Genomic DNA, 13,769 nt, shown 5'->3' with positions numbered 1-13,769 from the left:
GTTTTTTTCCATTTAAAGCATAAACAACATAAACTTGTTTTTAGGACATATAAATAAAATGCCTCTTTCTTAAAAAAACCCCAACACATTATATACACTGAAAGTATTGGTCACACTCTTCCAAACCTACTCTAAAGAATCACTATTTGACTCCGTTATGGGAAAATGTAGTGCTTGTTTTCCCCCCTCACATAACACTAACACAATGAGGATTAAATCCAGGAAAAACACATAAATATCAAATTAATGTTATGCAGTATCGGGGTGTATGCACCTCTCTGTAAGTGTACCCATGCATGTGTGCACACTACATTTTGCAACAATGAGTGATAAACAGTGGCATTTAGGCAGATCAGCAACATGTGATAATGTACTGCATAGACTGCAAGAAACTAAAACCACTTCTGGATCTTTACACAGCTTACAGGAAATAAAGTGTTTATTTTTCCACCAAAAAAACCCCCACAATCCTAGATTATGGTCATAATTTTCAATTCTTTGGAGTGTTTCCCAGGGAAAGCTCAGCCTGAACATAAACTGACTTGTCAGAAAAGACAAACATCTCTGATGCAGTTTAGTATTTTCTAAGGTTCATTCAGAGTGCAAACAAAGGGGCTCAAGTGTTTCTCAAAACCATCCAACAAAACCTTATGAACATGTCACCTTGGCACCTTAATGCCAATACAGTCCAGGAGTTTGACATTAACCAAAACAGTCTTTGAAACTGACTAACAAGTGGAGAGCGAGAGGAAAGAAAAAACACAAGTCAGTGTTTATAGAAAGGAGGTGAGCCATTTAGACTCTTTGTATCCATGTGTATCCATCATCACGCTGTGATCTGCAGCACAGTTCTTTAGTCCTGGGTGTTTCACAAGGAGGGGAAGAGAGGGCCACGAAGGTGATGAGGACAATCATTCAGATTCACTTAGGCCACAAGGTCGCCTCCACTCCTGGCCTCTTTCATGAATCCACTTGTTTGATACTGATGATGGAAAGAAAAATACACAGATAGATTAATCATAAGCCCAGTCTTACACACACACACACACACACACACTCACACATTTAAATATGTAAAACATCTGTAAAATCACAATTATTTTGGCCAGTGTAGTAACATTATTAATCAAGCAGTGATTGACACTAAAATGTCTTTTTCAGACTTTTTAAATTGCATTGTCTTAATTGTTAAATATAATTTTAATGTTTAAAAGTGTAAATAGAGTTGAGGGAGGTGGAGGACACAGGCTCAACAGAAGTTGGGCCTTGTGTTGGTGTCTCAAAATCATCCAAAATCCCCAAGTCCTCAAATCAAGCACTATTCTTTTATACAATGCTTACTCAGGTAGACGGCTTTATAGCCAACAAGAACAATCAAACTCACCCCACTTGTTGCCCACCAACACTGGACAAGCTGCATGTCGAGTGCTGTAGTCTCCCTCCCCGCTGGCAAACAAATTGTACCAGAACACTGCAGTACCCTGGAAAACAAACAGGCACCAATGGTTAAGTAGTTCTGCACATCATCTCAGAGAGCCAAGACTTGGTTTCCTAAAGTACTTGCAACAGATTTCTCAGAAGTGAAATGATAAATAAAGCAAAATTTAAATACATGTGTTCTCTTGCTATACTGGGATTGTTAAAATGGCAGTTAAAAACATTATAAGAGCATGGGGGCACATGAAAGAATCCTTTTATGAACAAATTGGCAGTTATTTCCGCTAAATGAGCTTATATTGGATGAAAACGCTCCTTTACCATTAATAAAATGTGTTTTGGAGAGAAAAAGTGCTTGAATAAGTATATTTTTCTCTTTTATTATGTACGGTGTGTACTTTATTATGGACATCTGTGACCTTTTTTACAAAATCCTTCAGTTTGTTACATAATAGGATTAGCTGGAAAACCAATATTAATGGACATTTATAAGAGGAGTAATATCAACATTTACCTTTTGAGGCCAAACTGCTGCACCAACATCTGGGAATACTGTGGCTCCACCTGCTGCTACGTCACTCATCTACAACAGAGACAGAAGAAAAATCCAGCAGTGTAATTTAAACAACTTATATGAGATCCTTAGTTTCATATAAAATGAAGTTGAAGATAGAATAGTTCTTGTGTGTAGTATGCAGATTTAATTAACTTTTGTAAAGTAAACACTGTTAATGTGTTTAATCTTATGTTCAATGTATTATTTATGCTGAAGTAGCTGTTAAATTAGCTGCTACAGTATGTGGTTTCTCTGGATAACAGATCAATAACAGATCATTATTTATTTTGCTTCCCAGTGTGTCTAAGTTGGTGTGATCAGCCAAGACTTAAGTTTCCATTTGTTTCCTGCATGCTGAGTCAATTTCTGCTCAGTTGTGTTTGGTTTTGTTTAAGCAGTTAGTTCATTTTATTAGTCCGTTTTTTAATTTCTGAGTCTGATTTGAGTTCAGATTATTTGACCTCTTTTGCTGAGGTTCCTAGAACTTATTTCAAATATAATTTTTGTTAATAGTTTTGTGCATTTTTTGAGTAAAATAAAATCCTCCTGTTTCCAAATTTACCCGTGTTCCTCATGACTAACAAGCATGGCCCCTCACTCATGTAAATGCTTTGTGACACTGTTTCAAGGTGAGGAGTCACATGACTTTACGATTAAGTAATAATACTGAACGTACTGTATTTGAATTGAGAATTTAGATGCTATTGTTTCTCTTATCACATCAGCAGAGTAAATTTTGTCCTATCACAGCAAAGACACTAAAGCCCATAGTCACAGATGACAGCTAGCCCCCGATACTATGCTAGCCCTTTGCTAGCACTATGTGCAGTGACAGGGTTCATTCTAAATTTGTATACTGAAACTTAATACGATAGTTTTCTCAGTATTATCAAATATGCAGACTTATAAGTCAACAATGTCTACTTTAATTATAACAATGACTGTGTCACTGACTGCTAAATTAATTTCAGTACCAGCATAGGCAATTAGTATAGTAAAAATCAAACTTCAATAAATAAAAGAAGGTTAATGCTGGTCCAAAGGGGTGATCACTCACATAGAAAAGACACGTTGCAATACGATTCCCAGTTCCCAGCTCTTTAAAGGCATCTGGCTCATCTTTCTGTACGGAGATAACCAATACCATGTTAAACATCCTACCACATTAATGCAGCAGTACATTAACTGTGGCAAACAGAAAAAGAACGTACCCTTCCAAAGTCAAAGTGAGGTTCGTATTGACCTCCAACACCATAATTTGCAACCTGCAGACAAATACATGTAAAAAAAATCAGTTTCTAACAGAGGAAACAGGGAAACTTGTTTGCTTCATTTGGTGGTCATGTACAGTTTTTTGTTGGTTTTGAAATAACTTTTTTACCTGTAACTCTTCTGCAGTGTCCATTTCAAGCCCGGTGACACCTTCAATTCTGTTATTGATCATTTCAATCATTGGATCATCATATTCAGTGAGCCAAGCACTAGAATATAGAAGGGAACACAGAGAAACTGAGAATGAAACAGCATGGGAAACATATTTCAGTAAGGCACACATTTTATCCACTAGATGCTTCTGTAAAAAGTGTCTGAGAGGCATGCTACGCAGGAAACTTGGAATCAAAAGCCAACAAAAACCAACGTGAGTTTGTAAATGGCAATATTAGGATACAGAAGCAAAGTAGAGTTGCAGAGGGAATGGAAAATGGGAACAATATCCAGCTTTACAATATCTAATGAATATCTTTGAAGATATTTCTATAGTGTGGTTTAGGACTAGATAAAATATTTTTTTCTGGCCATAATATCCACTAAAAACAAAATAAAAATGTCCATCCTCTTAACACGAACTTGCAGTTGCCATTATGTGAGAGACAATTCCAACACACTCTAATGTGGGTTGAGGAAAACAAGTTTTTTAAAGACGTTACAAAGGCAGTGAGATGATTCTTCGCCCATATAGCTTCTTCATCATGTTTTTAAGAATGCCTGCAGATCAGCATTAACACGTGTGTCTGTGTGTGTCATCTTTTTTCATTCAGTTTGTACTGATAGGTCATATTTTATAAATGGATATTGAATGAAGCATGAGCCAGTGGATTATTTCCTTAAGTCTCTTGCAGTCGTTTAAATGGAGTTCAAACTGTTCTGATTTCTTCCATCTGTCTGTTACCTCAAGTTCACTCAAGTTAGAAAGACGTGCCGGCTGTCATGCATGCATACAAAACTTTAAAAGAAACACCACACCCTGACACCCACACACATTAATTACCAACTGCAGTAAAACCAAAGAAAGCATGGGGTTTTGGTGGGCTGCTAACGTGCTATTTTTAGGATGGGATTTAAATTTGAATTTAAAACAGTGAGCAAGGCATCTATAAAAATTGAACGGTCATTTATCTGCACTACATAGGCCTTTGATGTTTCACAATGTCTCTTTTTTAAAACAGATCTTGTACAAAATATAGAACTACAGAAAAATGGCCTTGTATTGGAAAGTGATTTCCAAACAATGCTATGGGACATAAAAATCCAGCTCAGGTCCAAAACTCAGGTAGCCTGGTATAGATATGAAGTCAAATGAGCAGGGGAAGGGAGAGAGTCCTTCCAAGTGATCTTTGACCCCTTACCTCACAGGGATTTTCCTTGAATGGGGTTCAGTCACCACAGCTCCCGTTAACTACAGCATTTCCAACAGCAGGACACGTAGAAGCAGGAAGAGCAGTATCAAAGAAGGAAGGAAAATGGACTGCGGAAGCACACATGCACAAGGACGGACAAAACATAATAAGGAGGAAAAGAGGGAAAGAAAAGGCAGCTCACAAAAGAAATAATGTTAGTATCAACTAGTAAAAGAGTAATATCTTTCCCCTCTGCTACCTTCATGTGTTACCTCCGTGGAGCAGACACTTGAGCAGAAACAGACCCATAAAAAGGTCCTCAAAAAAGAGTTGGATAATCCAACTCGTCCACAAATAGCTACATATTCAGTCGCGTTAGTAATTTAGCATTTCCCTTTCATTTAGGATTATTTGGGGGGAAAAAGCTACAGATGTTTCTTTATTTTTAGAAAACGTATTTTCAGCAGGAGAGAGTGCTTCAGCTCAAGAGCCTTTAGGATGGCCTTTATGAGGGGCAGAAACATGCAGCTGTGATCAGACGGGAGTACAGAAGAAGACGTGAGCTCAGTTATTAAAGGGGAAAATAAGATTTTCTCCTCCTCATCATCATGCTCTGTCTTACCTTTTACTGATCCTGTAAGAAGCTGTCTCCAGCACTCCTGTGATGGGGTTGGAGATGGTTGCCCTGCGTAGCTGTGAAGCACACACAGATAAACACATAAAGATATTAAAGTATGCGTTGCTAATAACAGCTTTGACCTCCCATCCTTTGCCATCCCAAACCACCTATGAAATCCTAAAATCTGAACTGCTTACTCGTGGTTTTGCCAGCTGCTTGATTCTCTCAATTTCTGCATCAGAGATGATGTCAAGGTAGCGAACAATGTAGGGGCGGTCCCACTCATCCTGCTGTTTGACGGGCGCCAGCAGTAAACTGGGGTTACGATTGTTATCGTAGTAACGACAGAACAACCTGCTCTGCCTACGAGGCGTCTGATTTAGAGAAAAGAAAAGAGCACACAAAAAGTTAAAACTGAGCTGCAGTATGCAAGTTATAAATTGCTTTCAGCTCTTCCTCACCATTTTGATACCCTCTCCACGGCAAAGCATCTCATATTTCTCCCTTTCTGGGATCAGAGAGAAAGCCTTTTTGGACTTCTTCTGCTTCTTCTTCTTTTCAGCTGTTTCTCTTTTCTCGCGCTCCTTCTGTTTTGGAGCTTCTTCCTCTGCAGCCTTTTTTTGCTTCTCCAACTGAAACTCAAAGTACTTCAGGTTGCTCTTGCCACGCGGGTGCTCTGGGTCTATGTGTGAAAAACCAGGAGAAAACATCAGTGGTGATTACAAGCAGCAATGCAAACTAAAACAACATCGCTTCTAACATGACAAATATACGCCATCAGTCAGTAATGATGACTTCAACTCAGATGGAGGACTACTGTCAAAAGCTGCAGTCTGAGACATTGCAATCCATTGGGACAATGTCCTTCGGGTGCTTTGGCACCCTTTTAGCAGGACATGGCCCAGGAAGCAACATAACTTTCAAAATAACAGCAAGGGGACTGTTTACTACTGCTAAACTGATAGCCGACAGTGTCACTTTCTTGGACAGAAGAAAACAGCAGTACAAATGGTTTGTATCTTTGAATTGGTGCACTGATTGGCAAAGAGGTGTGATGGAGACAGCAGCTCGGGTAAGGAAGCTATTTCGCACTCTATTGGTTTTGAGCTTTGATTGTTTTAAATCCTTCTACTAGTTCATAACGTACTCAGTGATTTGCCCCCCCCACCCCCCCACACACACACACAAGTACATCTCTCACTTGCTGGGTGTCTATAACCCAATAAGACCTCTCAAGTCATCAGGTGCAGATCTTTTAACTGTCCCCAGAATTCGATCTAAGTGTGCTGAGGGTGCTTTCAGTTTCTGTTGCTCTGTTCTTTGGAACAAGCTTCCTATTCATCTGAGGTCAATTACAATCATGTCTACATTCAAAAACAAACTTAACTTAACATAAAACCTTTATTTTTCTCACACACTTACACTTAATAACACTTTTGTGTACGTGCTTGTCTGTGTGTATGTTACCATGCATGTTATTCCTTTGTACAGTTTAGTTTTTTTGTTTTTACAAGCCTTAAGGCATTGCAGACTTACATGGGTTTTTAATGTTTTTATATTTTATGTTAAGCACACTGAGTTTATGTGTAAAATATAATATAAATATATAAATATAATATAATAAAAATATCAATAAAATTGACATTAACACTGCTTTGGAAAGTCTGGCAGTGGTTTAAACTGTACCTGGACACACTGAAATCCTCTCTTATTCCTGGTTAATCCGTAACGTCAATAAATAAAAGGGGACAAGTGACAAAGTCTCTAAAAAAAAGCAATACCCGGTCATTTTTAAAAAATAGATTTCACCGCTCTGTGAATTGTGCTATACAGATAACTGTTTTGCTGGTACAAACAGCAGCGTTTTGAGACAAGACCCCACAGATTTGTTACAGCACAGATGTTATGCCCCAACATAGCAACTGCCTGAACTGTTTATGTCTGTCTGGCTCGGAAATGTTGACCTGTGCCTCACCTCTGTTTAGTCTGTCCTTCAGTCTAAACCTTGCTTAAAATACCCAACAATAATTTATTTTGTTTGGCCAAATTAAAGCAAGTTCCACACTATTACAGTCTTACTTCTTAATTCTTTAGAATATGAAGAGACTCACCCAGTTCAATCAACCTCTTTGTATACTCCATTGCACGCTCCATCTCCCCCTGCTGGTAAATGGCGTAGCTGAGGTAGTCGATCACTGTCACCTTATCTAAAGTGGACTCCTCTCCCTCATCGAGCTGTTTCAGGGCCTGGGCCATCCACAGCTCTGTGTGGTAGTAATCGGCATCGGAGTAGGCAATTTTCCCCAGCTCAAAACAGTCCTCTGCTGTCATGTGGCTCTTGTATTTCACTCCTAGTTAGGAGTACACACAGGAGGGGGGGAAAAGAAATCAGAAAACAATCAAACCCTTCCCCCAAAAAACTCACATAGTCTGACATTTATTGTGACTTTCGTGGCAGTCACTTTGTCTTTATATCTGTACATTGAATCCTTAATGAACAAATAGGCCCATGGGCATGTGAACTCATGCCATTTATGTGTGACATGCAACTGTTCGGAGGATTTTACCAGGTAAGTTTCCCGTAGAGATTGTGTTGGCATCAAGTCTGTAAGTGTCTTGTAACCGGATGAGAGCTTTGGCAGCTCCGGTCTGGTCCTCGTCATTTGGGAAGTGCTGTCTCTGGATGGTCAGGTTGGAAATAAATCCTGAGAAAAATGGCACGATAAAGTATTCTATGTGTGGGCACATTAATCACTCAAAGTGACATTTAACACTTTCTCTTAAAATTTCATGAGGTGAACAGTTAGATGGGAGTTTCATCCATCCACATACACCTAAAACAAACAAGTCAATGTTTTAGTGTACTTCTGTGTTGCACTTTTTCTGCAAGTTTTTACCACTCATTTATAAAACCAAATATTACAGTGTTATTATTTGAACCTGGGCTTTACTGTTCATACCTCCAGTGGTGTCACGGAGCACAAGACTCTCCAGGTCCCCCCACTCTGTGTTCAACCTCTTCACCAGTTTGAAGGCATTCACAGGGTGTCCCAGAAAGCCTTCAGGGTCCTGCGTGGCAGTAACTGTCAAGGAATCCAATTTTTCAGCCCACCTATCACAAAAAAGGTAATATGGATTAAAGTGTGTTGATTACACTTGTAAGCAAGCTACCTATTATTACGGCTGTCATATATAATATTTATGGAGTTTTAGGAAAGCAACTTCAGAAATTAAACATGGAGCTAACCACAATGTTTATAGATACTTGCAAATTATTTTTTTAAATGAAGTTGATAGCTGTATATATTATCAATTATCAAGCTATATTATCAGTCATTATCAATCAATATTATCATCCAAATCCAATAAGCAACAATAAACCCAATAAACAATAAACCTGTCAGAATTAAATCCTCGTTTACTGCTGACTCAGCTCTGTAATGTGTCCTAAAGCATCACGGATCACAGGTCCTAACTTCATCCAGTGAATGAGGGTCAGGTTAGGGTTGATCTTTTCATACAGGAATGTGGCTTCTCCACACAGCAGCTGTACCAGTTGCAACACCAACTAACTGTGCAGGTAACATTAATTCAGAGACCCACTCCTCCATATCAAAGTTTTCTAACTGTGCGATGTGAGTCAGCTGCCCCGGTACATAACTGTAGTTAAGAAAGTTGAAATAAGAAGCTGCATATCTCATCTTTGTAGGGGATTCTGATGGAAATGATCAGACATGTGGTTAACACAGTTGGAATGTTTCTGCACTCCGTATCCTTTTTATTTCTCTCTATTTTAGCTAGCGATTGCGGTGCTTGGTTGACTCTGGCACTGGGATAAAAATAATTTAGCAGATGCAAGGACATGACGACGAGAAGGGAGAAATGCCCCCAGCAGCAAATCACACCCAGGAGTTGACAAACTCACCGTTTGATCTGCTCTAGTTTGCTCTCCTCTGCTCTGATGTAGTCCTTCAAAGAGGTGACGAGATCTTTTTCTGTGTACAACAGATCTGTCATCTGGCCTGAAAGAAACAAACACATATTAATTGCAAACACTGAAATGATAAACTATACTAATCTTATAAAATTAGTACGAGCTTTAAAATTTCTTGGCCTTGTGTCTGTGTAGTAACATAACACAAGTCTTTTACCTGTAGAAGTGAAGAAGTCAGCGTGGGCTGAGAGCGACTGCAGGCAGCTCAGCAGCAATAAACAGTAACACGGCAGCTCCATTCTAATAAAGAGTGAGAGAAGAGCATTAAATTAATAAAACATGCAGATTAAAAGAGTCAGTGAATGACCTACCTATTTTGAAGACATTTTAATTTCTATGACAAGGTATCACCATAATCCAATTTATTCTAGTCATATAATTAAAGAGCTAAACCAGACACACTACTAAAATATGTCTGGTTTAGCTTTGAGGCTGGCAGTTAGGCCTGGGACAGGCAGCACTGTGATCTTTTGTTTCTTGCAGCCACAAATTACAGGAGAATGCATGACTCCATTGTGCATTCTCACATGCACTTCTTTATACTTCAAATAGTATAAAGAAGTACCACGCAAATTTTACTGTGGTGCTAATTTTTTTTCTTACCCACATAACAGAAATTCAGAGCAAATGTGCAAGAATTTTACTTTTAAATATTCTGGGATGTCCACAACATGCCACATGCCATGATTGACATCAAATTAGATCACTTATTTATCTCAAGAATGTACTAAAAAATTCCAAACTACTAAGACTGTAAATATACCCAAACCGAACCATGTTGGCCAGTGGCACATCACATTTTGGCTTTTTGTTTTTCAAAAGAAAAATAGCAAGAGAGCAGACTTGGACAAAAGTTTTGGAAAGAAATTAAGCCAAAAGAATCAAGACCAAAAATCCCCCACATTATAAAACGCCTGCTGCTTGACCAAGTGAGATGGTTTGTTATAAATATAGTGTAAACACAAATACACACACACACACCCATAAGCGCACAGGCAAAATGAAGATCATGAAGCGTACATAAACTATTCAGTGTAAGCCAGCAGCAGGCTGAGGCAGGTTCGACTCTGCCACAAGGGCAAGTCTTGAATGAGAATAAAAAATAGAGTGACTTCATATGAGATTTCAATTTAGGTCAGCAGAAGGAAGCAGAGAGGGTGGAAAAAAAAAACCTGAAGCAAGACACAACTTACCATTATCCTCTACTGCTACCAAGCTACTTCTGCAACTGCATAATGTGTGCTGCCACTTAAAAGCCATAAACAGCCTCTTACACTTTCTGATTTCCAAGATAAAAGTTTTGAAGAATGCAATTATTGTACCCAGGAAGGGTAATTACTACAATTTTCTTTCACACTCAGTTAAGTGTGATGCAAAAATGATAGCTGTATATTGAACATTTCTAATTTCAAACCAAGTGTTCTGGTCATGCCACACATGGAAGTGAAAGGAGGTGATTGTGTTAATAAGCATGTTGGTACATCCCATATTAAAAAAAAACTAAGAATAAAAACAAAGTCTTACTGACCTAGAAACCAGTTCATGTGTAATCTAAAAGGCAACTCCTTTTGGTTGGACCACAGGGTTCGCGTTTCCTCAAAAGTATCCACCCTTAAAAATTCCTTGGATGGATATAAATCCATAAAGTCATGTGATAAAGCAATTTGCTAGTTTACTTGCCTTTATCCTGTCATGTCACTTGTACCACTTCCTGCTTTCCTAATCAACTTTCAGCTATAGGGCTGTAAACGTTGTACCAGGCAGCAGCAACAGCCACAATGAGAGTGAAATAAGTGTTAAAAAAGTGTTAAAAGAAAGAGCTCGAAATCCTTAGACATCTAGAATTAGATGTTGGTGCATATTTAGTACCTTAAAAACAAAAACAAAAAAACCCAAAAACCTCTAAAACTTATTTACCTGTTATGATGAGAATATAACTAATCCATAGTATACATAAGGAATATTTAAGATAAATACAGGGGGGACACGTAATGAAACGAACAACACCCAGACAAAAAAAGCACAATTTTAATAGCCTAACTGGCTTCGCAATACGTTATACCAAGTTTAAACCTGCTCCTGACAAAAACAATTTTATTTTTGAGAGTCTGCCCTGAGAAACTTCCTTCATCGCACAAAATGTCTCCAAGTTTTCCAGCTATGGAGTCAGATAGCACAGGACGTGCATGGAAGAGGACTGCCACGTCTTCGCCACTCCCTCCTGTGTGAAGACTGCACACTGCCCGATGGAGAGTCTGATATTACCTGCAAAACTCAGTCAATGAAAGCTGCAGACTGAACTGCAGCAGGAAGGCTTTTACTAGGTGTTTTTTGGGGAGTTACATATAAACAAAGTTTGTAGCTCGATATGACATTTTATCTCCTTGTCACTATGAAATATGACAGACTAAATGTGAAAAATGTTTGCCATTAACAAATAAAATGTATAGAGGCTGTTAAATGAGGCATAAAGCAATATGACGGCAGAAGCATCCCACGCTGCATTGCGCTGGAATGCCGGAAAACTAAAGCTAGCTAAAGTTTCACAGGGAAAAGCCAGGTTACGTTTTCTTTTCTTGCTATTTTCTAGTTTAACTAACTGGTTCAGGTCATCTCATTGCCTCCTGCTTAGTTTAGTAGTATAATCTTTGTTTTGACCCACAACACAGAAACCTAAAACTTGGCTTACTTTTGTTCTACTTTTCATTGCCGCTAGCTCAAAGCTCGCACAGCAAACAACGGTTGCTGTTGGTAACAGCGACAAACACTGAAAAGACGTAATCTGTAAACTGGTGACTATCTGAAATGTAAACACATTTTCTAGATAAGCCTACATTTCTTATCTCACTCAAGGGGTCGATAGTCACCTAATCGAGAGCATCCTGTAGCAGAAGCCGTCGGGGTCTCTCCCTGAAGCCCACACCGATTCAGTGAAGTTAACGGTCTGAAGTTGGAGACTCGGTCCGGTGGCTCTTCCTGTCTGTGATGATTCGGTGTACTATTGGCTATCTGGTGGTTCGGGCTGTATTTCTAAAAGGATGGGGCTCGATGCTACGTGCAGACTCACATGCATACACTCTCTGCTTCTGAAAACTTAGGGGAGGTGCCTGTAATAGTGTTGACCCGTACCGACACGACCGAAGATGAGTATTTTGGTGTTTAATGTGGAAATCGTTCCAGTGAGGTCACATGCCACGTGTTAAAAGACTGCCGATAGATGTTTTCTTTCTCCTCTTTCTCTAAAACCTATGTGCTCAACTTTGCATGTATGCATCTGCACTCCGGGCCCATCATCTCCATTCAACAGATGTTTTGTGTAGTTTTGTAACGTTTACATTGAACGAACAGACATTTTTCATCATCTTCCTCCCACATTCCAGAAAAGTTATTCTTACTAGCTTCACAAAAAGAAAAAAAAAAGTGTGGGATGGTAGGGAGTGAATTCCTTCTGCATTCAGCTGAATTCAACAGGGTGGAGCTACGTGTGTGTGTGTGTGTGTGTGTGTGTGTGTGTGTGTGTGTGTGTGTGTGTGTGTGTGTGTGTGTGTGCGCGCAGAGGGGCAAATTGTTAACTGCATTATGTCTCAACTGAAATGCCCAGTGTAAACACTACAGACTGTATATGTCTGTGATAAACACTGGCTATTTGCAAGCCTTTGTCATCTTAGATATCCACATGAGCAACGCTGCAAAACAGGTAGTATCTCAGTATCAGCACATCATTACATCACTGAGTGAAACTGAAGATAATAAACCTTTCTTATGTAAAGTTAAATAAAATTTCCTTATTAATGTACATGTTCTATCAACTGTCACCAAGCAAAATGTCATAAGTGTTATACTGAGGCTTACAGAGGTTACAAATTCAACATCTGTATAATCTGAAATATGACAGCTTAGAGTGAGGACTTGGATAGTGAACCGAGATCGAGTGTTTTCCCTGCAGCTTCTCAGTCTCCACTTAAGAAGAAAAAAAAGTATACTGCTTTCCGTTCCCATTTTCCCCGCAGTCATCAACAGATGTCGTCCAAGTCGGTAAGTCTGCGCCCAAACAGCTGCTCCTCATAAGTCAGTATCTGACGCAGGAAGTTCACATTGGGGGCTGTGCATTCCCTTTTTTCTTTGAAACTGCAGTGGACCAGGCTCAGACTTAAGTGCAGTGTTAATGAAGCTGGATGTCAGTGGCAGTGCCTCCACCAGGTTCTAGTAGCATAGTGATTAAAATAGCATTAGGACTGTCGGTAGTGGTGTTGACTACATGTGTGATATCTAGATTCTTGATAATTCGATCCTCCAGGATCGCAGTGGGGGCTTGGCTTTCAGGTTCATGCAGAGGAAAGGGTAACGGGCATGTAAAGCTGAGAATTCTCCCAGCATGATGACAAGGTCCATTTCTAAAGCACTGAGCTGTAAAAAAATCAGGATTGGAGGTCTGGGGAGTCGGCCCTGACCTTTACACCACCCACTGAAATATGCAGTGAGAAACCTTGAGACAAAAATGCAGATTCAGCTAGATACAGTCAGCATAATTCAAAGAGACAAGCA

General features: G+C 39.3%; 1 protein-coding gene across 1 annotated transcript; it reads right to left on the bottom strand.

The window, feature by feature from the left end:
- Window positions 1–67: 67 nt before the first annotated feature.
- p4ha1b (prolyl 4-hydroxylase, alpha polypeptide I b) lies at window positions 68–12,575 on the bottom strand. Its single transcript, XM_085369749.1, has 15 exons — window positions 12,092–12,575; window positions 9,382–9,464; window positions 9,156–9,252; window positions 8,191–8,342; window positions 7,798–7,935; window positions 7,342–7,581; window positions 5,692–5,912; window positions 5,428–5,604; window positions 5,234–5,304; window positions 3,375–3,474; window positions 3,205–3,258; window positions 3,051–3,116; window positions 1,952–2,020; window positions 1,385–1,481; window positions 68–982 (listed from the first exon to the last, which is right to left on the bottom strand). Exons 1-15 carry the CDS (start codon window positions 12,103–12,105, stop codon window positions 912–914), a joined length of 1,650 nt encoding a protein of 549 aa, XP_085225875.1. The 5' UTR covers window positions 12,106–12,575; the 3' UTR covers window positions 68–911.
- Between the last annotated feature and the right edge of the window lie 1,194 nt (window positions 12,576–13,769).

This window comes from Diplotaxodon limnothrissa, linkage group LG13 (genome assembly GCF_057381915.1).
Source record: "Diplotaxodon limnothrissa isolate DT_005_m linkage group LG13, D_limnothrissa_male_GT1.1, whole genome shotgun sequence".
In the NCBI taxonomy this organism is placed as follows: Eukaryota; Metazoa; Chordata; class Actinopteri; order Cichliformes; family Cichlidae; genus Diplotaxodon; species Diplotaxodon limnothrissa.
This window is presented reverse-complemented; position numbering and strand designations above follow the sequence as displayed.